At 41.5% G+C, this 26,271-nt stretch overlaps 2 protein-coding genes across 13 annotated transcripts in view; one reads left to right on the top strand and one right to left on the bottom strand.

The window, feature by feature from the left end:
• The window catches only part of SHLD2 (shieldin complex subunit 2), a 30,893-nt gene extending 11,566 nt beyond the window's left edge, over positions 1-19,327 (bottom strand). Inside the window, exons 1-6 of one of the 12 annotated variants that reach the window (XM_081913586.1) lie at positions 18,798-18,934; positions 17,149-17,197; positions 15,610-15,685; positions 11,732-11,829; positions 2,464-4,623; positions 1,084-1,191 (exon numbers count right to left, since the gene is read on the bottom strand). In XM_081913586.1, the coding sequence (XP_081769712.1) occupies positions 1,084-1,191; positions 2,464-3,898 (1,543 nt within the window). In that variant the 5' untranslated portion in view covers positions 3,899-4,623; positions 11,732-11,829; positions 15,610-15,685; positions 17,149-17,197; positions 18,798-18,934. The other 11 variants (XM_081913587.1, XM_081913576.1, XM_081913585.1 and 8 more) reach the window with 11 other exon arrangements.
• GLUD1 (glutamate dehydrogenase 1) overlaps positions 19,127-26,271 on the top strand; it is a 36,200-nt gene continuing 29,055 nt past the window's right edge. The window contains exon 1 of the mRNA XM_081913680.1: positions 19,127-19,708. Coding sequence (XP_081769806.1) covers positions 19,261-19,708 — 448 coding nt within the window. The 5' untranslated portion in view covers positions 19,127-19,260. The remainder of the gene's footprint in view (positions 19,709-26,271) is intronic.

Genomic DNA, 26,271 nt, shown 5'->3' with positions numbered 1-26,271 from the left:
CATGATTCTCCAGGGATCATGGTCTGCTGCTACTGCTGGCTAGAGGGAAGGAATGAAAGAGCCTTCTGCACATCTGCCATGTGGTTTACCATGATGGGTGAATGCTGCCACTGTAATTCATGTGTTTAAAAAAAGCATCATTTATCTGATGAGTATGGTGTGTTTATTCAGGATTTTTTTTTAATCACACTGGCCCTGTTCAATTTCTTTCTACGAGAGCATCCTCAGCTCTTCTCATCAGCAGACAGAAATTGATGCTCAATCACATCACCTGCACCCATGCCTTCCCTGAACCTAATGTCTGAACCTAGATTGAAATTCAGGTAGATATTGGGATACAGAAGTATTATTGGGGACAGCAGGATAGGGAAGAAAGTAAGTGGACAAGCATATAACATGCACATTTCATGTAGAAAAATGTTTGATTGAGCCATAGGTATGCCACACACATTCTAGTGCTCCTCGTGCATTAAATATTTGGATTAAATTTGTCTGAAGGGTATGAACTTTAGTAAAAGAATTGATATTGTCAGGGAACTGCCATCAGAACAGGGGCGGGAAACAGAGGGGCAGTTGTGTTACAGGGAGCCTCCGAAAATCTTGCGAAGCAGTTCCTCTTCCGGTGATGAGGAAAGCCCCACCTCCAGTGGGGAAGAGGTGAAAGGACCAGAGGATGCTATTGGGAGCCTCAGTGCCGCTCCTGGCCAAGTCGGCCAGGAAGGAAGCATGCCCCTTCCGTCGCCCACCCTGCGCAGAAATCTAAAGTGCAAAGAAGGAAGGAAATGGCTGGGCGTAATGAGACTTTTATGTTGGGGGAGGTCCAGGACACAAGCACTCCCGGATTCTGCTAGCGATTGAGGTAGACATGAACTTGTGCCTCTGCACTGGAAATAGTTTGTACCAAAATAAAACCTGTAAAAGACAGGTCTGAGTCCTGCCTGGTTGCTCACAAGCAACCACCACTGCCATCTGACAGATATTATGCAACCATTTCAAGAAAGTTTGGGAAACACTAGATTTAAATTATTAAGGAAATCATGAATTGGGACAAGAGTTCACTGTATGCAAAGTATTAAAGCTCACATTTGTTCGGATTAATTGTCGAGCAGCTTCCAAGATTCAATAACTGACTAGTGAACGTTGACTGCAGCAATATTTCTCCATTCCAGCGATTCTCATTTATAATCACATCTGCAATGAAGAGAAGAAACCTCAGTCCAGGTCACAGGGGGGCGGGGGGGGGGGCGGACAACAATGACACAGACATATCCCACTTCAAATCTACAAACTGGACTAGCCCCTGTTCAAAAACTGAAAGCCACCAAGTTGTTCAAGCTTTGCATGACTTTTTATATATTTAGTCTGTCTGAATTGGACAAAGATATGTTAATACAGTGGTACCTCAGGTTAAGTACTTAATTCGTTCCAGAGGTCCATTCTTAACCTGAAACTATTCTTAACCTGAAGCACCACTTTAGCTAATGGGGCCTCCTGCTGCTGCCGTGCCACCAGAGGCCGATTTCTGTTCTTATCCTGAAGCAAAGTCCTTAACCTGAAGCGCTATTTCTGGGTTAGCGGAGTGTGTAACCTGAAGCGCATGTAACCTGAAGTGTATGTAACCCGAGGTACCACTGTATTAAAAGTCCAGCTTTGAATCCAAATTTTGGCTTCAAAACACATTGTGGAGAAACCTTCACAAGTGCCCGTTTCTGTTAGGGTGACAATAAATACAGTTGTGATGGGAAAAAAGAATAATTTTTCAAAGTTGAGTCTTTGGAGATAGCATAAGAGTTTTGCCAAGCCTCCAATTCATGTTTTTATGAATTGAGCCACCAACTGTTTTCTTTCTCCTCCATCATTGTGGCAAACACTGATCAGCACTTGACCTCCAAACAAAAATCAGAAACTCACTTCAAACGCTGACTTTGGAGGGCAAACACTAAACGCTTTTCAATTCCAGTGCAACAGCAAATCATGCTTATCGTTAAGCTGCAAACTGACAGTGATGCCACATGCAAGGGAAGGAGAAGTGAGTGCAAAGGTTGTTTCCGATCATCCAAACTGAGCAGATGCATGTTGAGAAAAGAAAAATCCCTTATTTAATTGTGCTCCAGTTCAGTTGCTGCCTTGAATTGAGGCAGTATTAAAAACAAATGCAGGGAGCGGAGGGAAATAGATTATACATTGTCATGATATTGTTTGATAGAGGTTTCTTGGATGTTCCTAATAGATAGGAAGCATTAATTGTAGGGTGGGGCTGGAGAGCAACTCCTCTACCACATCTCTATAGCTGTAGTGTAATTTTTATAAATGTGCTTACAATAGGGAATGTGTTTCAGGAGACACTTAACGTTGTACCCGAAACTCAGCAGAAAGGTATATACCATCAACCAGTTCACTATCTAAAATACTTCCTATGGAAAATGTCATAAATGAACTGATAAGCGCCATTTTAACCCTCACCTGTGAATAGTACGATATCGCCAGGAAACATTGTAAGTGACCAAAATGCTGCCGCTCTCCACAATGCAATCTTTCGTTGTACTTCAGACTGATCAAAAACGACGACTGTGGCTAGGGGGACTCTTGAGGACAATTTAGATCCTGGCTTTGTTTGTATTTCTTTAATATGGCAAGGATGTAGAACTGTGACTAAGACGGTGTACTTCTGACCTTTGCATAAACAGTCTTTAAGCAGGGATGGGTGTTTCAAAACTTTCTTAAACCCTGAAATTCTCAGTTGCTCTATTTGTGGAACTGCACAAACTGGAGAACAAATCAATTTGGCTTTCTTTGATTGCTGTTGGTCTCCAAGTGTAATGTAAGTTGCCGGTGAAATATCTTCAGATGTTTGAGATCTTTTAGCAGAGTGGCTGACTTGAGAACACACTATTCCTTTCTTCCATGGTTCAATATAATGTACCTCTTTCTTAGGTTTATCATCAGATGAACACAGATGGTCTGTAGGCATACCAGCATTTTCTTGAAAGCTATTTTCTCTCAAATACGAGTTGCTTTTCTCGGTACTATCAAAGTCAAACAGTTCAAGAGAGCTATCTGCATCAGTGATATTTGCACACAAACCACCATTTTCATTTAACTGAATATGCAGTTCTGGGGATGCTTCATCTTCCCTACAAAGTCCATCCAATTCTGTTCCACTCGCCTTTGTAGATTTGCTTTGTGTTTCATTTTGTCCTATAGCATGCCCTCCTGAAAGCAGAGCAACTTGGCTTGAAGTCAGAATACTAAGGAATTCAGTGTCTGTTGAAACTGGAAGATTTGAATAGACATTTAGTGGTTTTCCAGTCTTTGATTCTTTCATTACTTGTGGGAAACATCCCTCCAAGTATTGATTCAAGAGCTGGTAAGGAGCACACTGAACATCTGATGATTTATCATCCTGTCCTATAGACTCCAGACCTCTGCTAAACTTTTCAGTACTAGAAGCCAAGGGAGGAATAGTAAGGTGGTTATGCATCTTACTGGTACCTTCTTCAGCATCTTCAGATTGCTTGCTTGGTTCACCTGCTTTTATATCAATGAGAAGCTGCTGATATGGAAGGTGCTTAGCTTCATTGCTGAGTAATTTTACTCTTCCAGCACTACAGTCTGTCAAAATAACATCAGTCAACCCATATTCATTTCCACCATCTGGGGGGAAGTGATCTTTGGACTGAGCAGTCAATTCTGTATCATTTGGTGTCCGATGATCTACATGTTCAAGACATATACATTTTCTAGTACAAAGTTTAAAAGTGTCCTTAGGAAATGAAAAGCAGAGTTTCTGCCATTTTTCAGCAGTAGATGCTGAAAACCTCTCCTCTTTAGAAGTTTTTAATGAGGCTGGGAGACTAGGTGCACCAAAGAAAATATGAATTTGAGGTGCTGCAGACATGCTGTTCTTTCAGTTTTTTGATTATGAAGAAAATTTTAATAAATATAATAGTTCATTTAACACATGGTGCTTAAAATGTGATTTATAATCTTCATTTTTCAAATAATTCATTAAAGGGTAGCAATATTAATATTTCATACAAATCACCCAAATAAAAAATTCCATCCTACTTATTTGGGAAGGTGGTTAAGGATCCCTAATAAAACGTTACAAACTGAGATGTATCATACAACTGAAAGACTTAATAATAATGGTACAGTTGTGTTTTAAAGAGCCCAGAACACTATGGTGTCCAACAGCCATTTCTTACATGTGACTTTTATGGGGTGTTCCTTATTACTTTTTGGTCCCTAGCGAAGAGTCACAGTGAACCTGGGAAACATGCTTCAACAGCATCAGACTTCTTAAGGGATATGGTACTATTGTCTCTAAAACTGAGCTGTATTTGTTAACTTTTAGTTAAATATCCAGGTTTATTAAAAGGCATGAAGACAAGGAGATGACAACATCACCAATGAAATTTTTCAGTCATGTTTCTATGCTGAAATATTATGATTTTCATATTATTCAAATCTGGATGTTCACTGCTACTTGGCACTTTGGACATCAGCTTCTGCTCACATCTGGCATTTTTTCTGAAGTGATGGCAAAACACGCACAATCATGAATGCTTCCACTTGAAATCAGGAGCCCAAGATCTCTATGTATTCCAGATTTTTGATCTTCTGTAAAATATTTTTAAAAAACAAGCACAACCAACGCTCAATAAAATTCTTAAGCATTTTTTACTTAACACATAAAACAATTATTTATATTCTACTGTATTTTCCTTCTTAAAGAGGAACCCAGAGCAGGTTACAATAAGAAACATTTCCCTCTCATTTAATCCATATTCTTAGTTGCCCATCAAAGGTCACCAAATCCTTAGAAAACTATGAGTAGACTCTACACTGTAGCATGACTGTATGAGGCATGTGTGTGTGTGCGCGCACACAAACACACACTTTATAATCAATCCAGTTCTGGAGCAATATTAAACATACCCTAACATATTTATTTACTCTCTGTCCTAGTATAGACAAGTGTTTTATTTCAAGTGGAATCTAAAACTGAGATTCTTTTTTTATGAAATAAATTTTTTATTAGATTTCAATTACATTCTAATAATAGCCTCATTATAACAATACCAATTTATAACCCAGCATCAAAGCCAAAAATCAGGTGCTCACTCTCATTACCAAAGCAGTTCAGTTTAGGAAGAATCAGAACAAAGGGACACACCAAAAGTGAAAGAGGACTGTGAGATGCAGTGGGCAGGATTAATTGGGTATGGGTGCTTTAGGCACACATTATTTATTGTGGCTTCAAGGATCTTGTGGGTGAGCAACTGTCCACATTACACTTTAAAACAGTTCCAAGTTCAACAGCACAGTGAAGAACATGGGTTGATCACATCCAGCGGAAACAAAAAGAATAACCCAGTATTTATAGATAATTTATAAAGAGAAAATAATGGCAGGGATGAAGTAGACAGAAGGTAAAAAAAGAGAAATTGAGAACACTATTCAGTGTTGCCTAATCCAAGCCTAAGGTTTTCAAATAACATCTGTAGGATTTAAATGGGTCTGGTAAAAGAAAAAGATCAGCCAAGGTCATCATGAACCACAAACTCTGAGAAAGATGCAATACTGCTGGAAACAGCAGTGCCAAAGCAGAGATTAAAGGTCATGCAGTGTTTGACAAAAGTCATGATGAAACTAGTAGGCACTGGCCTACTATCAACAGGATAGAGTTTGCTACCTCTGAGTTGTAGAGTTCAAAAGTGACAGAGGAATGACAAGAGTAAATAATTTGTTTAGGTCAACCCCACAGAGCATAGGTTTGAGACCACTTGCCCCATTTGTTCATTAGTATATTACATTTAACTTACTTCTGTTAATTTTATCCAGCCTTTCTTCCCATAGGGCAGTGTACACATAGTAAAAAAAATAAAATCAATCCATTTAAACATTTAAAACCAATAGCCATATAGAAGTAATATCAGTACAAGAGTTTAAATATACAATGAATTGTAGTTGGAAGGGATCCCAAGGCTCATCTATCTAAATGCCTGCAATGCAGGAATTGCAACTACATCATACATGACAGATAGCCATCCAACCTCTGCTTTGTCTTACCCATAAAGAGAAAGTAAAATATACAAGTGGGAACTGCAACAAAATGTTGCAGTGTGTAGTACTAATATTCAGGGTTCTAGTCAATTCCTCATCCATCTTTACAATTCTATGATTCTATGATCTCCTCTTGCTTTTGGCCTCCCAGACAACATACATGTAGCCTCCTATGGCTGCTGGGTGGCAGAAGGGGGTTGTTCCTAAAGCTTTCCCCTATAACTTTTACAAACCTAGGGGTTCCTCTAAACATGTTGATACCTTTTTCTTTCTCAGTGGCACCATTCAGATTACACAGCCATCATAACTCAGCACCTGAGAATACTATTAGTACTTCAATAGCACTTCAATTCTTTGCTCATTCCTCCTAACTTAAAGAACTTCCTGAAAGTAGGAAACAAAATACTCCAAACAATTAGAGATAGAGCCTCTAGAGCATTAACAACTCTGGAGAAGCTGTATTGTGCTTGATTCTGGAAGAAATTCATTTCCCCCAAATAGTAGGGTTATCATTATATTGAGGCACTACCTAAAGCATACTAACAAAAACAGGAGGAGCTGTACTACACACCGAGAGATATATACTAAGCTACTTTCTGTAAACAGCAGGGAATGTTTCCCACTAAATTAAGTTCCTGCAAAGGTCAATTCAGAAATAGATCACCTAAGTAAAAAAAGCACTCCATGCTTGACCTGACAAAATCATCATAATCTCAGATTTCATTAAAACACACTGGTTTAATTTAATCTCTGATTTAATTTTTAAAAAACAAGCCCTTTCAATGGAGGAACAGGAAAGGGGAAGAAAGAAGAACGCTGGTTTCACTCAGCATTCCTACAGGTTGATACCACAGATGGGAACAAACTTCTTCAGTGGCAGCACTCCAAATCACTGCTGACAGATGTTCATTCAGACTGCAATCTCTGAATATCAATGCCAAGATTGTGGGGCTCTCTCTCACATTAGCTACCTGGGCTGAGGTTCATGCAATTCTTGCTATGTAGAAGCAGGCTACAAAAAATTCACCCACTCCCAAGCCATGTCTACTTTCAATGAGATTTTGTATAATCAGAGGGGAACTTTACATTATTTATAGCTTTGCATCTTCTACACAAAGACTGTAGCTAAATCTATACAATAATAAAAAGAAAAACTGTTGCTTTGGAATTAAATGTTTACAATCTGGGGATACAATCTTGCATTTAATGCTATGCTTTTAAACTAGGTGAGCACAGCAGAACTAAGTGTGTACAGTGGTACCTTGGTTCTCAAACTTAATCTGTTCTGGGAGTCTGTTCAACTCCCAAAATCATTCGAAAACCAATGTGCGGCTTCCAATTGGCTGCAGGAGTTTCTTGCACTCAAGCGGAAGCTGTGTTGGCTTCCGAAAAACATTTGCAAACCAGAACACTTACTTCCGGGTTTGCGGCATTCAGGAGCCGATTTGTTCAACAATTAAGCCGTTCAAGAACCAAGGTACCACTGTATACCTGAATCCAAATAACTGGATTCATCCAAGAGACTGTTGATTCACCTGAGCATCTTGCCCCAAAGATGATAAATTTGACACTGCACAATATAATTGCCTAGATTAGAAGGAACAATAGTTGGTTTTTAATCAGCCCTGCAAGTACTCACTCGTTCAGATTAGCAAGAACAGTTGAGTTTAGAAGTAACATTAAACCACAAGACATAAGAATAAACCATGGTTAATTTAAAACAGGAAACAATGCTTGAACATGTGACCATGCAGGAGGAAGAAAGAGGAGGGAGGTGCGTATGAGCTTGATGCTCACAGAGGCTCATTTCCACGTTGCTAAGCAGTGCTTTGTGTTTCATCTCATGGAGGCCTATGAGGCATTCATTGACCCTTGTTATAAAATCAGAAAGGACAAGTGTCAAGCAGGCACATCATGGCACAGACCCAGTCAAGCACCTTGCCCACACCCTCAGCTGAAATCAACCGATATCCATCTAATCACCTGCAACAAGCACAACCTAAGCTGCCTTTTGGTATAAACCCCAATATATAGCCAAGCCAGTAACAATGCAAGTTACTTTATCTGAAAAATGCGTTTTTAAGGCAGGAATTATTTATGCAGCAATCCTAAAATTATTTGCTCAAATGCTTCTAAAGCCTTAAACACATTTCACCTTTCATTTGCTTTTAATATCTAATACACAGAAGAATATGGGATAACAATTTTAAAATTATGGAAGAAGAGAATGCTACAGTAAGGCTGTTAATAAATGTCAATTGCCCTGCATTTTTATAGTGACATACAGCAATCAGTTTTTTATATTACATTTAGATGCTGTACTAAAGTAAAAAAGAGAGATAAAACCTGCAACTGACATATACTGGTTAGAACTAAAAGGCACATTTTCATTACCTTTGTTAATTATTACACCATTTCTTAATCTGTTCCACTATAAGTGGCCAATAGAACATTAGCTTTTTATCTCTGAGGTGGTCAGAGTCTTACTGATGGGTCAATGATCTCTTAAAATGTGACTAACTGCATCAGCAAGTTTGAGCTTTGCTATGAGCAGCAACTGGTTGTTGTAACGGCTCTTACTACACAATTAGAAGCCATGAAAGAAAAAAAGGGCTTGCACAAGCAACATAACAAGATAGAAAGTATTTTGACAAAAGCACTGCTATAACATCTCTTTCTTTCTTTCTTTCTCTCTCTCTCTTTCTCTCTCTCTCTCTCTCACACACACACACACACACACACACGAGAATCTGTGGGGGGTTCTATTTTGTCTAGCAAATTATCTTTCGGCACTTCAAAGACCAAATTAGAGATCAATGTTATAGTTACCTCTTAGCAAAACAATTAACAGCCTAATTCTATGCAGAATTAGGCACACCTAAACTTAGGGAGGCCTAACTGGCTGTTAGAGGTTACTTATATAACGCTTACTGTTGTACACAGAAGAACAGCTAGAATGAAAATGTAGTATGTGCACAACCCACACGTTTAAAATCACAATTTGAGGACAAAAGAAACACTTGAGATTTCAAGCTGAAAACTACTCAAGGCCTTATTTAAATTTGCATTCTGGGGGTGGGGGGGAAGCAAGTGAGGTGGAAAGAGTACACGTGATTCAGTCTCCAAAATGAATTGATTTCTCCCAACCTATTTCTACTCCCAGCCAAACAACTGTCCCACCACATGTGCCAGTAAGTGCCAATATCCTGGCAGTCCCTCCAGCACATGAGGAAGGAGCTCAGTGACATATGAGCCATCCAATTTGGTGTCAGGTACCATTAACATGCTAATACCTCCCTCACATTTGCCAACATAGATTGATGTTTGTCTTGTACCACAAGGTCATCCAATCCTGCTCTTCAAGGGTCAGCTGCAATTCTGTTCCCACCATATAGTTATGCCATATATATACACTTTTATTCCTAGGCATCGATCATGGATCTGATTAGGTGCCTTGCAAGTAGTAGCGAAGATAGGGGCAACCTGGGCTGTCCAATATAAAGGCAGAAACTGAAAACCTTGGGCATTCCAGTTCCTGGCTGAAAATTATTGCACATGTTCTCAGATCAGGGGAGATCAACCTTTTCAGCCACTGACATTTTTGGACCCATTGGCACATTTGCAAACTGGAGAAACTGTCATGGGCATTACAAACAGTTTCTGATTTAGTTTCCTGCAAAGATATATTAGTGACTCACAGGAAACTGGTCAGGAAGAAACATTTGCATTTCAAAGAATTCAGTGATGTGGAGCACTTTATCTAAAATGTGAATAGACATCTTTGGCACAATCAAAAATATTTACAGTTATACAATGTCAAGTGTTCTTGGTTAAAGTGTAATGCATAGTCAACTTACGCAATGGAAGTGCTTTCTACTCAAGATAGATTTGGGACAGAGTTGTGTCCAGATGTGTTTGGGGAACAAACAATGGATAAGGATTACAGCATTTTGAATGTCAAACCGATTGCTGTACTTGGGGTCATGAAATATTTTGCTCTAACAAAAAATTATTTTCAAATTTTAAGAGATGTTACATCCTTTTTTTATTTCCTATGCAGCATGTGTGAACACAGCACATAAATGTCCGTATCTGTACGTGCTGCTAAGCTTATGTGCACAGGCTCCTCCCTTGGGAAGCATTTACTGCTTAGTGGCACCAGTTTTATTATGGGGCCAGCTATGTACAAATTGTTCGTAAAGCAAAATACACTGGCTCCAACACCACTATCTAGAGAACAGAGTGGACCCCAAGAATACAGAATGAGGCTAAATGCTCCCTGAGGCAAGTATAGTGGTATCTCGGATTAAGAACTTAATTCGTTCCGAAGGTCCGTTCTTAACCTGAAACTTTTCTTAACCTGAGGTACCACTTTGGCTAATGGGGACTCCTGCTGCCGCCGCACAATTTATGTTCTCATCCTGAAGCAAAGTTCTTAACCCGAGGTACTATTTCTGGGTTAGCAGAGTCTGTAACCTGAAGCGTCTGTAACCTGAAGCGTCTGTATCCCGAGGTACCACTGTACTTTCTTGACAGATTTTGTAACACTGTAATCTACATTTACTTGCTTAGCTTTTCTTTTTGCTGAATTCGAAATGTGGGTGGAAGGTCTCACTAGCTATTGACCTCTGAGATCTTATAAAAATGAACAGGTGCTTTGTTTCAGTCTTTCTGTAACAACTTACTTATGAAAAAATCCATGCAGAATGTAATTGAGCTTCCCCTAGAATGGTAGCTTAAAGTACTCACTCACATTTAAATGTGAGGCAAATCTGTGGAATACAAGGAATAAAGCTGGAATTGTCTGCATTAATAGTTCTGAACAATATTTTATAAGTTAGCTTGATATGTAGCTAATTTTCTACAATTTTGATTGACAATAAGCCTCATTGAACAGGATGGCTCATTTTAAAGTGAATACAGGCAACTCCCAATTTTCACAGGGGTTACTTTTCAGGACGCCATACATTTAAGTGAAATCACATATATTTGAAACACGTTGAAAAAGCCTGCAAACACCCCATTCTGCCCTCACTCTTTTTTGTGATGTTTTTGGGTTACTTCTGGGTTCAACGTGATGCGCATATGAGGAGTTGCACACATACTGAACATGCTTAAAGGTAAAGTTGCCTGTATGTAGGGGCAGCATATTTATTTACTTGAGTACAGCCTGATTTTCTCCATAGGATGGACCCAAAGTAAGTTACTTCAGAGAAGAACTCAAAAGTAAATCAATAATATAATCAAAATTACCATAAAATTAATATTTTTCCCCTACGGTTTTGAAAATATTTTCTAACCCCTCCCCCCCAGATGTTAGTTTTCCTAAAATGATTCTGACTGAACCAACTGAGTCTTCTGAGCCAGATTCACAACTGAAGTGTCAGAAGAGGTTCTGAGGCTCACAGCCAGTCATCAGCTTGACTTCTGATAGTGATGGCATAAGGAGTAAGACCTCACCAAAAGGTGTGAAGCAGGCATTCCCATTTATATTTCAATCTCTATGTCTAATTGTAGCCAAGGTTTTGATTGCTTCCAAACAACCTGTTTATTGAGGGTTCATTTTCATGTTTGCCAGGTTAGACAATGCTGTGCCAAGCAAGCATGCCCACAATCTTGTGACAGTCTTGAAGCATCCTCCCCCCCCCCCGCCCCAACTCACCTCACAGAAAGTTGAATACAATTCAGTAGTCACTGCAGCTTAACTCAGATCAATTCACGGGATCATACTATTAAACCTTTTTCAAAAAGGCATTTTCACTGTAAACAAAAAATAAAGAACTTGGTTATCTACTTGCTTGTTATCGGCATGTGAATGTTAGCAGTTTCAACAAAATGTTCTCTGTTTATATAAACAGTTCTGCTAATTGTTCATTTTAAATAGGAAAGAAACCAGTCTGCCACTACTGGCTTTGGGCTGTTTCTAGCTCAAATGCCACTTATCTATAAGACATTTGGAATCAGCAAGAGCAATGTTGATTTCTAGAGCTGTTTAACTTTAAGGGAAAAAGAATACATTATGTAGCCCTTCTCAGAGACATTTTTTACCATTCAAGTATTTCATGCTTTGGGTGACCCCTCATCTATGACACAACTGTAAAAATTAGCAATGTTATTTTCCAAGATGTAAAAGACCAGAACTACTTTTTAAAAAAGAGTCAGCTATCATAACACTTTATATTCTTCATTGGGTGGGCAGGTGGATGGGACAAATGCATACTTAAGGCTGGCAGATTGAATATTCAGTGTAGGGTGAGGGGACCAGCATATCCATGTGCATGTCAGTACCTGGCAGCCCTGCTGACCTTGAGGCCTGTGAGTTTCCTCAGGCCTAGGAAGGGGAGCAAAACACCAGCTGGGGATGAAATATGTTAAGTTACTCAAAAGCCAGAGAGAATCTGTTGGCACATAGTGCGGCCCTTGTAGAATTTGTCAAGAATGTATAACTTGCTGTTGAAATGGAATACTCAGGATGAAACGGTGAAATCAGCTATGATTAAATGGGCACAAGATGTTGGACATAATATTATGGCTGACTAGGAAGAAGAAGAAGAAGAGTTTGGACTTGATATCCCGCCTTTCACTCCCCTTAAGGAGTCTCAAAGCGGCTCACATTCTCCTTTCCCTTCCTCCCCCCAACAAACACTCTGTGAGGTGAGTGGGGCTGAGAGACTTCAGAGAAGTGTGAGTTCACGGCATGTAATGCCTAAGAGAGAATATAATGAAAATGATTTATAGGTGGTACATGACACCAGTCAAGCTCGCAAAAATATATCACTTCCCTGATAATAAATTCTGGAAATGTAAAGAGACTGAAGGTACATTCTTTCACCTTTGGTGGACATGCCCAAGGATTAAGGCTTTCTGGGAGATGATCTATAATGAAATGAAAAAGGTATTCAAATATACCTTTCTGAAGAAACCAGAAGCCTTTCTCCTGGGCATGGTCGGCCAATCGGTGTCAAAGAAGGATAGAACTTTTTTTATGTATGCTACAACAGCAGCAAGAATACTTATTGCAAAGTATTCTTTGGAAGACACAAGATCTACCCACCCAGGAAGAATGGCAGATGAAGGTGATGGACTACATGGAACTGGTGGAAATGACTGGCAGAATCCGAGACCAGGGAGAAGAGTCGGTGGAAGAAGATTGGAAGAAATTTAAAGTTTATTTACAGAAACATTGTAAAATTAAGGAATGTTAGAAGGATGTTGGAATGAAGTTACGTGGTTTTAGCAGAAATGTTATAAAAGATTAAGTAACAATAGATTGTTAATTGGTAAGAATGTAAAGCTACATTATATTAAGATAAATTATTAGGATAAAAACAAAGAAGGAAAGGATTTGCTGAAATAGCTAATTGAACTAGAATACAAAAAAGGGAGGTGTGAGGAGGTCAAGGAAACAAGCAAATGAAAGATAAGTTATGGAAGGATTGATTTGTTTTTTTTTCTTAATTGTTTTTTATTTCTTTGTTTTTTTTCCCTTTTCTTCTTTAATTTTGTAACCTTTCAAAACCTTAATAAATATTAATTTAAAAAAAACACAACATAGTGGGGCCCTTGTTGTATGAGAGACAAAGAGGAAGAGAGTGGGTTGCTGTGAGTAAAATACAGTGGTACCTCGGGTTAAGAACTTAATTCGTTCTGGAGGTCCATTCTTAACCTGAAACCTGAGGTACCACTTTAGCTAATGGGGCGTCCCGCTGCTGCTGCTGCTGCTGCATGATTTCTGTTCTCATCCTGAAGCAAAGTACTTTTTCTGGGTTAGAGTAGTCTGTAACCTGAAGTGTCTGGAACCCGAGGTACCACTGTATGGGTTGGGAACTATTGCTAATACCGTTGGTTGTTTAATCAGTTTAAGTGTTTTGCTTGTTTTTACGTACATATTTGGTTAAACTTAAAATGTTACTTTCTGTTGCTGTAGTTTTGCTTGTTTAACTTATGACAGCATTATTTATTGGTCCTGATTATAATATTTTGTAATTTTTCTATATTGTTTTTCACCATTTATTTTTATTACTTTGTTCCCCACAGTGGGATTGAAAACATACAACTAAGAGTGGACTATAAATACTGTAAATAAAAAATATAAATAACTAAATAACCCACACACCATCAGCAAACCTAGTAATAAGAGAACTAAGCAGATGGATCTTCTAGAGGCAGCATTACAGAAGAAAATGAATTCTAGGGGCTTATGGAGCTTAGCAGCTACTCACACAACAACCAGCTGTACCAATAAGCAAGTAAACAACTTGCTTCTTTATCTTGGTTAATAGAAAAACCCTGTCTCATCTGCAGTTATCAAGTGCAATATTGTGCTGGTAAATTGTGCTCTAAAATTATCAACTCCCAATTTCTTTTGCAGAGAATAGTCAGTAGTTTTAACTGGCATTCAGCAAGAATCACAAGTGCCTTTTAATATTTGCTTGAAGATACCAAATGACTCTGTACACACTCCAAAAATATATACTTCAATTACATTTTTATAGATATGTTCCAAAGGCCAGATCTAAAATCTAGTCAGTGCAGATTGTGTTAAGAAAAGCAGAAGCAGATCCCTGGTTTTCATTAAGGATTGTTCCCATCTGAGGGCTGTTGCCTGCCTGCATACCATGTCCTTGAACTAGGGAGTCCTGTTGCAGTGACATCAGCACATAGTTAAAGTTAACTATGATTGCCCTTCTAATCATGGCTTGTGGTGGGTTCACAAACTATGCTTAAAACAAACCATGGGGGGCAGGGGGCAATGTCCCTTTGCAAACCATGTCCCATTATGTCTGCAACAGGTTGAGATGGTAGAAAAAGAAGCAGTTTAGTTATTCAGTTTTGTTGTTATAGCAGCTCTTGCCTTTAAACCCCCTGTGATCCTTTAAGTGAAAAGATACATTTTACAAAGTTTTTCTTGCTTGGGATTTGCAAGATGACACATGGTGGAAGATGTGGTTTACTCATGCTTCAGTCAAACTGGCTTCTCTCATAAACACAGACTTGATTTGAAGATGCTTCCTCTGCAGAATCAACATGTCTTTAAGAACTCCCCACTGAACTATGGAAGATCGCTCTTACAGTGGAGAATATATAACAGTCAAGAAAGATATGGTAAAGAAATAAAACCATAGTGAGAGAAGACTTTGTCGGAACCAGGCAATAGGAAGCTCCCTTTCATCTGGAAAATGTATGCAACACTCTTAAATACATAACCAGAAAGTTGTAATGCCAAAAACTCCAGTTAGAATAACACAAAAAGAAAAATGTGTGTACTCCAACAACTCAGTCCAAAACACTCTTGAAGACAAATACTAAAAGGGCAAAGCAGCTACTTGCTTATATAACTGGCTTGGCCACATTATGGTTTGCATCAACCTACAGCAAGTAACATTATTTCAAAGGAGATTATTATGCATTGCACAAAAATATGGCCATTCATGCATTAAAAAAAACAAAACATTATGCTTGTATTGTTGTATAGTGCCTGAATATTTTACATGAATTGGTGGAATGTAAATGTGGTTATAAAAGGAAAGTAAGATGTACCTTTTGTCACATAAGTTACTGACACATAAAACTGCACCTCAATATTTGTCAGTGGGAACTGCCAACATAATGTAACCTACACAACAAAATGGAGAATAGCAAACAACAAACTATAAAAACTCCAGCCATTAAATCACTCTGAACACATCATCCCACTCCTCTTTCTATGTACCAAGAGACAACTATACTTACTTTTTGAAATACATGGCAATAGTCTAAGGATGCTATAGCCAACGTGTTTTTATTAATATTGCTTCAAAAGTATTTCCCATTGCTAAAAATGTTATTTGTTTTTCATAAAATTGGTTAGAACAATCTCCCTACAATCATAAACTAATTTAAATGCACACTGTTCTTTCCAGTTCATATGTATTCCCAGCCCTGTAACCTTAGTTGATGTTGCAATATCCAGGCACATGATAAAGAACTTTAAGGAAAAATATTTATGTAAAAGGCCATAGCAAGCAAGCAAGCAGTAAGGGAGTACAGAGTGCATGAAACCAGTTTATGCTGGCCAACAAATCATATAAGCAACACAAGTTTAAGGCAAGGGCAGTGTTTCAAACTGCCAGGTACAACATGTTGAGATTGATATTATGAGCTAAAATATAGGCCTGTAAAAGTCAGGGCTAAAGTATTTTATAATGGTCTAATGTTTACACATTACCCAATTGACAGAGCTTTATTATAAATATAGTAAGAAAAACTAGTGCAGTGCTGATGGAGTTAGATTTGGAGAGCTAAATTTAAATTCCACGGGTCAATTCTCTGGTTATGGCCAAGTTATTATTTCTCAAACTCTGGGACATATGTGTAAAATGTAGGTCTTTCAGAACCAGGGTTATATGGTCCTGGCGACTGCTCCAGTCACCAGTTTAGATGCTGCATTCTGGATTAGTTATAGTTTCAGAGTCACAGATAGCCCCACGTATAGCATGTCACAGTAGTCCAAGTGGGAGATAACCTTACATACACAGGGCTGTGTGCACAGTACAGCCTGTCATTCATAGAATTGATGTAAATAAGACATCATTCTTATCTCCAATGTGGGCTACATTCTGCAGAACTGTCTCCCACATGAAACAACAATATTCAATTATATGGCAAACTCAAGAAATGTGGTTAATTCCAGTTACCCAGTGAACAAAATTAACAAATTCCTGCATTTCCCAGGAAATGTGCTACGAATGGATGAAACACTCCTGGCAGCTTTCTTGTTGACATATCTGAATAGGGCACTACTTCTGGAGTTCGCTGGTGGAAAGCAAATTACCTGATTGAAGAGGTACTTATTTCCCTTGGAACATTCCTTGTGCTGTTATTGTTTCAGTCTAACAGCCGGCTGGTAGGCTTCATCCTGTCCACTAGTAGGTGCCCCAGTCTGAAAACTGAAGCTCTTCCTATATTTGAACCACACATGAGACAGGAGGATTCCAGCTTGCTGTTTCACGGCTAGATCCCTTCCTTCCAAGTCTTGGCAAGCAAACTCTAGCTAAGTCAGCAGTTGGAACGTTCAGGAGGCTGGCGAAAATTACTTACTGTCATTGCCCTCCCCAGCATCTCTCTTTTTTTCTGCTGTTTGTCTTCTCTGGAAGAGAAACAAGAAAGCCAGCTGTAAATTATCTAACCTAGTGAGACAATCTTTCTATACAGTATTTAAGCCAGGCTGCTAAGTCTCCTTGACAGACAAAAAGAGCAGCACCAGCAGCTGGAACTTTATTGTATATTAACTTTCTTTTTGTTTTTTTCTATGCTTGCTGAATTATTGATTTCATTTTCTTTGAATTTATTCTGTAAACTGCTTTCTCCACTGACCTCAACCTCTGTGTTTTGTATTTAATAGTAAGTGGATTTTTCTTGTAAGCCGCTTTGGGCAAACTCAATGTAGAAAGGCAACATATAAATAATGTATTAATTTATTATCCATCAAAAGACCTATTGGTTCTAAGTAAGCATGTCAGTCAGCTGTTTACTTGTAAAAATAATAATCTGCTACTCTCTTTGTGTGCACCATAAGCAAACCACACACCATAAGCCATCTGCCAAGGTATGGAGGAGGAAAAATAACCATTTCTTAGACTAGAAGCAGCTCCAAGAGAACACACACAGTCTTAAAGGTGCACCGTCACCAATTTTGGTCATTTGCACCACAGAAAAACAGTGATTCTAGGCTATTTTCCTAAGGGAAGAATTTTTCCAGGATTGTTCCAGGCCTTCTCAGTAGTCGTCTGAAGACAGCCCTGTTCTGACGTTTTAATGTATTTTTTATCTCCTGTTGGAAGCCGCCCAGAGTGGCTGGGGAAATGGGCGGGGTTTAAGTAATAAATCATTTATTATTATTATTATTGTTGAGCGCACACTGTGATATGTCCTTCCGTAGGATGTCAAAAAAATATAGAACTCTGACTTTTAGAAGACATCTGAAGGCAGTCTTGTATAGGGAAGTTTTAAATGCTTGATCTTATAAGTTAATAAGTTTCAGCAAAACTCTGGATCAAAAAGTAAAGGGTCACTTGCAGGGGTTCTTTTGAGCAGGAACTCTGGGGAACGGAGTCTCTTTACTTATTTAAAATTAATTATTATTTGTCCGGGGGGCTGGAACGGATATACATGTACCCAATGCCCGAGCCAAAAATCCACCTGTATCCGTAATCAATAAAACTGTGGTCATTTCTAATCCAGATCATGGTCTGTTTGAGTTGTTTAATAACAACTTACATTTTGCCACTGCCTCGCACTGCGACTGGGCCCGCAATAAACAAAGCAAACTTCCTGGCGAGTTTCCCCCTACTACCTGCCCCCCGATAAAAATCAAGAAAGCAGCACTGGTCCCTCATGGATGCGGTGTGCGAAGTGTGAGGCAAGACATTTCCAGGAGAGCCTGAGGGAAGCCACCGCCGAGCAGCGCAATACGGGGGAAGGCCTCAGCCCGGGAGAGGAATGCAAGGCGGCCCTCGGTGCCTGTCAGAAGGACCGAGAGGCCAGCGAGGCCTTCCTTTATTTACTAAAGCGGGGAGCCTCACGGCAGCTACCCTCCCAGGCCCACCGGCTTCGCCCGGAAACAGCCGACTTACCACCCCCGAACATACACCCCAACGGTTAAAATACAACCGCCGCTGCGCGCGCTTTGCTAAAAAGGAGGCGGGACAAACCGGAATCCCTCACCCAATCAAAAAGCTCTCTCTTACCTCAGACCCGCTTTCCCTCCGCCGCCGCACCGCGCAGGCGCGCTTCCAAAAAAAAAAAGCGCCGCCCGAGAACACGGGCTCCTCCCACAGCCGCCGAAGGAGGTGGCGGTTAGTGGAATGGGTGCGCCTGCGCAATGGGAGGAGGTATTACCACGACCCCTTCCCCTCCCCACCCTTTGGGCCCGCCCCCTGTTTGCCTCCCGCGGAGGGGCCCATTTAAAGGCAGCGGCGGGGGCCCGCTTGCCCTTGTTGTCGAGCCATTGGTCAGCAGCTTCCCTCCTCCTCCTCCCTTTGCTCCTCCCACCCCTTTTTCCCCGCCCTGCCGCGTCGACGCCCTTCAGTTTTCCCCCCTCTCAGAGCGGCGAGCGCCAGCCCAGCGTCTCCCTTGCCCTTTTGCCGCCGCTGAGGTAAACCGCCGGCCGCCCCCCCTCCGCCCCACGAGCCCCTTTTCGCCGCCGCTACCATGTACCGCTGCCTCGGGGAGCTCCTGGCGCCCGTCCGCGCCGCGGGCTCGCCGGCGCTGTCCGGCGCGGAGCCGTGCGCGGCTGCCCTGCTGGCGGGGAGCGGTCCGGGGAGGAGGAGGGCGACGACGACGAGTCGGGACAACGGCGGGCGCCGCCAATACAGCCAAGCGGTGTCGGCGTCGGAGGACGACCCCAACTTCTTCAAGATGGTGGAGGGCTTCTTCGATCGGGGCGCCGGCATCGTGGAGGACAAGCTGGTGGAAGGGCTGCGCACCCGCGAGAGCCCCGAGGAGAAGCGGCACCGCGTCCGCGGCATCCTGCGCATCATCAAGCCCTGCAACCACGTGCTCAGCGTCTCCTTCCCCATCAAGCGGGAAAACGGCGAGTGGGAGGTGGTCGAGGGCTACCGGGCGCAGCACAGCCAGCACCGCACCCCCTGCAAGGGAGGTGAGCCTCGCCTCCCCGAATACCCAGCATTTCCGTGTGCGGCGTAATGTTTTCTCAAAACTTGGGTTCTTGTAGGACTACAGCTCCCATCGTCCCTGACCACTGGTCCTGCTAGCTATAGGGATGATGGGAATTGTAGTCCAACAAGAGCCGAGAACCAAAGTTTGAGAAACGCCAGCAGTGTGCTGTAATATGGCCTGGGGGGACCAGAGTTCGAATGAGCCACAAAGCTCGCTGGGTGGCCTTGAGTTTAGCTGCTTCTTTGGGGATCACTCTTAGCCGAGTAAGATTGTCTTCCATAAACACGGTTTTAACAGCGAGTCCTACCTCACAGGGTTGTTGGAAGGAGAGGAACCATGCACACCGCATTGAGCTCCTTGGAAGAAGTGGTGGTGTACTGTATAAATAATAAAAGCCACCTTGCCAAGCTGCTTGGTTTTCTTCCTCCCGAGTTGATTGATGCGCCTCCCTTTCTGAATGGCTCTACCTGAGCCCCAATGCAGAAAAAAAGGCCATCTCAAAGCCTGTTCATTAAAACCAAAGAAAACAAGAGGGGGTGGGGAACCCTGAGTCACAATGAATGGGAAACAGCATAGTCCCAGCCAAGATAACTAGCGCTGTATTCTGTGTCCCAGCCAAAATAACTGTGTATCCATTGTGGCTTGGAAAGTGCACAGTGTTTGAAGTGGCGCATGACTCTTAGCTTTTTTTTTTTTTTTTTTTTTGCAGCAGTGGACCACTGTAGGGGGTAGCCCAGAGATGAGTTTTCCTCATCAGTAACTTTAGCAAAGTAAATGCCTTCCTACCATCTTCCCCATCAACATAGTCTGGAGTTACCATATGCATTGGGTGTGTGTACACCATGTACTTTGCTACTGAAGTAAACAGGTCTGCTGAGTGGGTTGGCTGTAATGTAGTCATTGCCCCCTTGAGAGCTTTCCCTTCTAATACGGCTATTGTGGTTTCAACAGCTGAAAAAAAGATTAGTTTTGTGCCTGTTTACTCAGGAGTAAGTCCCGTGTAACCCAAAAGAACTTTGGAGTAAACCTGCATATAAGATGAGGCTCCTTGGATTAGGTCACTTGCACATACGTGCTCAGCACTTAATTTATCACAATTATTGTACCTGGGATGACTCCATTAGAAAGTATAGTTGTTAACAGGAAGTACCATAGTACTGAATTTGTACGTAACCTACCTTCCTGTGATGTATGTGATCGCGGATTCCACTTAGTTTTAGCTTTGTAACGGTATCTTGAAGTAGTTTAGGATGAGAGAGACTGACCCATGGTCACCTGGTGAGGTGTGTGTGGTTTTGTGTCTCGGATTCTCTCATTCTAAAGAAATGACTTGCATAAGTCATCATGAGTTGGAAGTGAAAGTGGGAGCAATCTCTTAACTGGTGAAGTTGGCACAGAACAAAGATGTGAAAAGCTCGCCTGCTAAATTTCTGCCAACCAGGCAGTTTCACACATGAAAAGAATAAAATACATGGCAGCTAACTATTTTGTGCAGGCAAATGTGTGGCTAGCCTGGCTGCCATGTTGGCATCACTGGCATTATGAAGGGAATCTGCATTGCAAGCAGAAGGTTCTAGGTTCAAACCCAGGCATTTCAAAATAGGGTTGGGAGAAACTTCTACCTGAAATCCAGGAGAGCCACTAGCTCTATAAGGCAGCTTCCTATGTTCCTATTTTCCACAGTGCCTTGGATCCTGCACTGTTTCGGGGTATTGTGGAAGAGAAATGGCACCCACCACAAAAAAATAGTTAAGAATATTTGGAGAAATCCTCAGTGGGCAGGGAAGGGAGGAAATATCAAAAAATTCCCATTAAAAAGCTGAGAAATTCAGCTTTGCTGTAATAGTACATACCAAGAGTAAGTACCTTCTCTAGTTTTGAAACTCTTGTTCTAGGCTCATTTTCCTACAGTTTAATTACCCTGAGCAGTTTCTGAATTCTGGGCGCAGTACTACACCTAAGATTTCAGATTAAAAGTGGGAGGAAAGGAGGACCTTATTCTGCCTCCCCGCTTCCAACTACTCTCTGAAGACTGGAGAAGAGACCCTCTTTAGAATATTAGGGAGGTTGGCAGGAGAAGGACTAGACCAGGGGTCAGCAAGGTTTACTTCGCTTGAGCCGGTACACTCCAGCCAAGATCCCTCCGTGGGCCGGATCGTGTGAGCTCCGGTGCCCATGGTGTCCTGTGTCTGTGCAAATGTATTTTCCGGTGTCTGCGTCTGCGCAGACACAATTTTTGGCATCTACACATGCGCAGATGCAATTTTGGGTGCAGCGGAAGCATGTTCCTGCCCCGTGCTGTGCTGGTTTAGCGCTGCGTGCGGGGACTTGCCGAGCGGGCGGCTCAGTTCGGGGGTGGCTTGTGGGCCAGTTAAACAACCCCCGTGGGCCACTTGTGGCCCATGGGCCTTAGGTTGCCAACACCTGGGCTAGACTATGTGAAAAATGAACATAATATTTTAGCTGCAGTTCATTCATTTTCAGCTTTGTATTCTTATAAAAAAAAGCACGCTTAGACATTCCGTTGTTGCGCCCATAACCTAGGTTTAAGGTGCCATTTAGCTCCTAGCTTTCATAACTCAGTTTCTAACACTGGTCTTCTTTCCTACACTTCTTACAGAAATTGTTTTCTAGTTTGCTAACTACATAAAGTGTAGAATTCTTATGTGCTTTTCCATAATTTTTTTCCATATCACCTATATAATTTAAGTAGTTACTATTTAAAAATTGCTCCTTCGGGTCATATGCTGTATAGTAGGCAGTCTCTCCTGCAGAAGAACTAATCTATGATTTACATACTCCAGCACCATATCTATATCCATGTCGTTGGGAGTAAATGTGCCTTGAGGGTATGTAAGATGGAAGTAATTGTTTGTGCCTTGGGAGGCAACACTTAATTTCTTTGGGAATTGGAGGAGGAAATGCTGTTTCCAAAGGCAAACTGTTGAGTAATCCTGTAGGGATTATTCAGTATTAGGTGCCTCACTCCACACATGAGAACATAGGCTCATAGAAAACAGAGGAGTAGAGCTTTGGCATTTATCATTAAGTTAAATAAGTGCCTTTTAATTTTTTTGTCTGTTTGCTTGTGTGATCAGGGTAGAACTATAATGCAATCATATACATGTTTACTCAGAAGTAAGACTTTCAGCATGGCTTATTCTTGTGACATCTCATATGTTCCATGCAGATTAGTTGAGGAAGCCAAGGATCAGAAAGGGGACAATTTGCATCCTCATGAGGAGGCTTTGTGGAGAGGTTTAAACGTGTCTGCCCAGTACTGAAACTACTTTAATTAAAAAAAAATAGATATTTGGACTGCTGTAGCTAGAAAAACATAATTGGGTTGGGGGGCAGATTGGACCATAATGCATGTGGCAGTCAGTTGCCCAAGGGCAAATCCTGCAAAAACTTAAGAACTCTAAAAACATCCTTTCTATGGTATTCTGTGCTCCTGATGAGGTTACATTGGTACAATGTGCATTTTGGCAATCAGAGAATTTAATCTCTTGTTCCGAAAGAAAATCATTTCAACATTTTCCCCTCATCTCAGCCCTATGACAACTGAACTTCCTCCAAATTCTTGCAGCAGCTCACCACAGACTTCTTTCCTGTTGAGTTTTATAAAAAGATCCTTTGTGGAGTAGAGGAACTTAGTGTACAAAGTTTCAAAGAAGCTGGTTATTTATTGGGATTGTCCTCCTTGAAGCTCCTGTGATTTTTGCTTAATCTTCAGTGGCTGTATCAGCCTCAGATGTAAGTACAAGAGCTGTTTGGTATGCCAAAATCATGCTCTTAAGTTTGGTAATGCAGAACAGTATGTATGTTTATTCTTCAGACAGTGGAGTTTACAAAAGAAATTGAAACATCCAGATAAATGCTCAGTAAATCTGAATAACAAATGGAAAGGAAAACCTATAATACAGCATATAAATACTAGCAGAACCATATCTAACGTAAAATCTTTTCCAAAATTGGTTAACATCACATGATTGTACGAATAATAGTGAGTAAAATAACTACTCCTTTGGAAGAGAACTGATTTATCCTTTAGTGACCAGATATTATGGTGAAGATAACCTCAGAGATGCACAAAGCAACTGCTGTATTCTGCTTGCAGCTCCTATGTCTTGCTGACATAGTAGTTTTGCAATATTAACTTTTATCAGTGTTTTATTGAGTGGCACCTAGTTACCAATAGAGCATACAGTATTGCACGAGAAGCTCCATTAGGTTGGATTGGCTTATGTGTAAATGCAACTGAGATCCTAAAATCCCCATTCTACACTTTAGTAACCTGCTCCATACTCAAGTTTCCCCAGAGTTGGGAAGTCATCATTCCTATGATTTTCATGCATTAGTTCAACATTTTCTATGTAGAGAAAACAGTGGTAGAAAGTCAGCTGAAAAGTAGTGATGTTGTATATATGTACCTTTGTAGTGACTGCTGGAGGTGGTAACCAAATTTATATTATCCCCTGGGTAAGTTTAACAGTCATGCCCCTAGCTCTTTCCCTTTCCCTCCAACTCTTTGTCTGCTTCATTTGTTACTTATTTGCAATTATTAAAAACTTAGTAAGTTTAAATTTAAAAAGTATATGGAAGGAGTGGGATAGTGATTATTGTAGTGAGTATGACAAAAAGCACAGATCCAGTTTTAGTTTGTGCTACCCATACAGCTGCCTCTTGAGATGCGTTTTTCCGAGTTAGTAAGCTAAGCTCCAGATGTCCATAATGTGCCCTAGAGTGGGAAGTATCTAATACTTTTGATAGGCTTGCTATGAAAGCTTGTTGCTGCTGGTTGACTCCTTGAAAAATAAAAACTTGCATCCCAGAGGAGACCTCTTTTGTAATAGGATCCAGACAGTTCCTTTAGGGGCTTCCAAAGGTTTGTGTGCATTTAGGGAGATTTGGGACAGCTGTGAATATCTGACCCTTTCCCCACATCAGTGCTACTTTTTAAGAAAAAATAATAGAGTGGGGTTTACTAGTAGAAAAACCCATGCCCAAATAAATCCTCACTCTGTTCAGCTAGGGATGGTGTTCACATCCTGCGTGGACACCTTACTGCAGAAGTCTGACCTTTATATCCTAGTACTTAGAAAAACTAGAAGCAAAGCTTTTTATGACTTCACTGCTGTGTACCGACAGATGTTCATATACTGATTCTTGATACAGCATTGATAATTTAAGGAAAATTTACTTAGAAACAACCAGTATTGGGGCCTACTTATGATTTTAAAAAATAAATACGCTCGATCCTTTGGGGTAGATAGGATAAAGTAAATGTTTGAGCTTCAAGTAGATGCTTGGATACTAAACAAAATTTGGCTTTGGCTGTTTGCTGTCAGCATAGCTGAAAGAAATCATTAATCTAGGACGGAACAACTACTAAGCTGAAAGATAAGACCTGCTGTTTACCAGGATCAGTGTTAAATACTCAGAAGATTAAAGTCAAAAGGTCAAAAGTGGTGGATTTTTTTAAAGGTTTGCATACATTGAAATGTTAATCAGTCAAAGGATTTTGAATTATTTTTATTCTTTACTAAGGTTATGATGTTTGGTGAAATTTTGAGTGCTTCACTTGTTAATTTTTCTAAAAACAAAGGTTTTTTCAGCTGCTTGAGGCCCTGTAATTGGAGATTCAAGGCCACTGAATTTGGAACATTCTGCATGCAAAACATGTGATCTACCATAGAACTGTGGCTCTTTTAAGGAGCTCATACTGAGTATTTATGAAGTGCTTCTAGGGCAGTGTTTCCCAACCGGTGTTCCGCGGCACACTAGTGTGCCGTGAGACGTTGCCTGGTGTGCCGTGGGAGGGAGGCGGGTGAGTCGGGCGGCGAGAGGCCTTAGGCGCCCTGCAGAAAGGCGTCCTCTTTGTGGGTGGGTTCTCCCCCCTCCCTTAGCGCATCGTATTTAGTTGGGGATTCTGGAGAGGGGGGCGGGGGCGCGCTGGCCCTGAGCGGAACAGACGCGCCGTCGTCCCCACCTCCCTCTCCTCAGTAGCTCCGAGCCGACTGACTGAGGGTGGGACGCGGCCAGCGGCGTCCTCTCTCTCTCTCTCTCTCTCTCTCTCTCTCTCTCTCTCTCTCTCTCGCCTCCCAGCACCGCTTTTCCCGAGGCGGGCGCGCGCCTAAGGCTGAATGGGAGCAGCCTGGAGGCTTGGCGGCCTCTCAGCGGCTCATGACGGGCGGCCCTGAGGCGGGAGGTGCTGAGCAGGGGCTCTGCGAGAGGGCGCGAGGGATGCGTGGTGGTGCCTGCGCGCGCGTGACTTAAGAGGGCGACCTGCTGCCTCTCCCCTCCCTCTCCTCATGGGCACGGAGTCCCCGGCACAGCTTGGCGCTACTACAGCTACAGCTGCTGCTGCTCCTGCTTGGATGAAGGCGGCTGCTTCTTCCTAACGCCCAGCCTCTGAGGGACCGCAGTCTCCCGCCCCCTTTTTTTTTTTGGCGGGATGCTGAGGTAAAGGATCCCCTCGCGCGCGCGCGGGCATCTCTTTGGGCAGGGCGCGTGTGGAGGCTTAAGGAGGGGAGTGTGGAG

Source organism: Podarcis melisellensis, assembly GCF_964234715.1.
Source record: "Podarcis melisellensis genome assembly, chromosome: 5".
Taxonomy (NCBI): domain Eukaryota; kingdom Metazoa; phylum Chordata; class Lepidosauria; order Squamata; family Lacertidae; genus Podarcis; species Podarcis melisellensis.
Note: the sequence above shows the minus strand (reverse complement) of the source record. Positions and strands in the feature narration are given on the sequence as shown.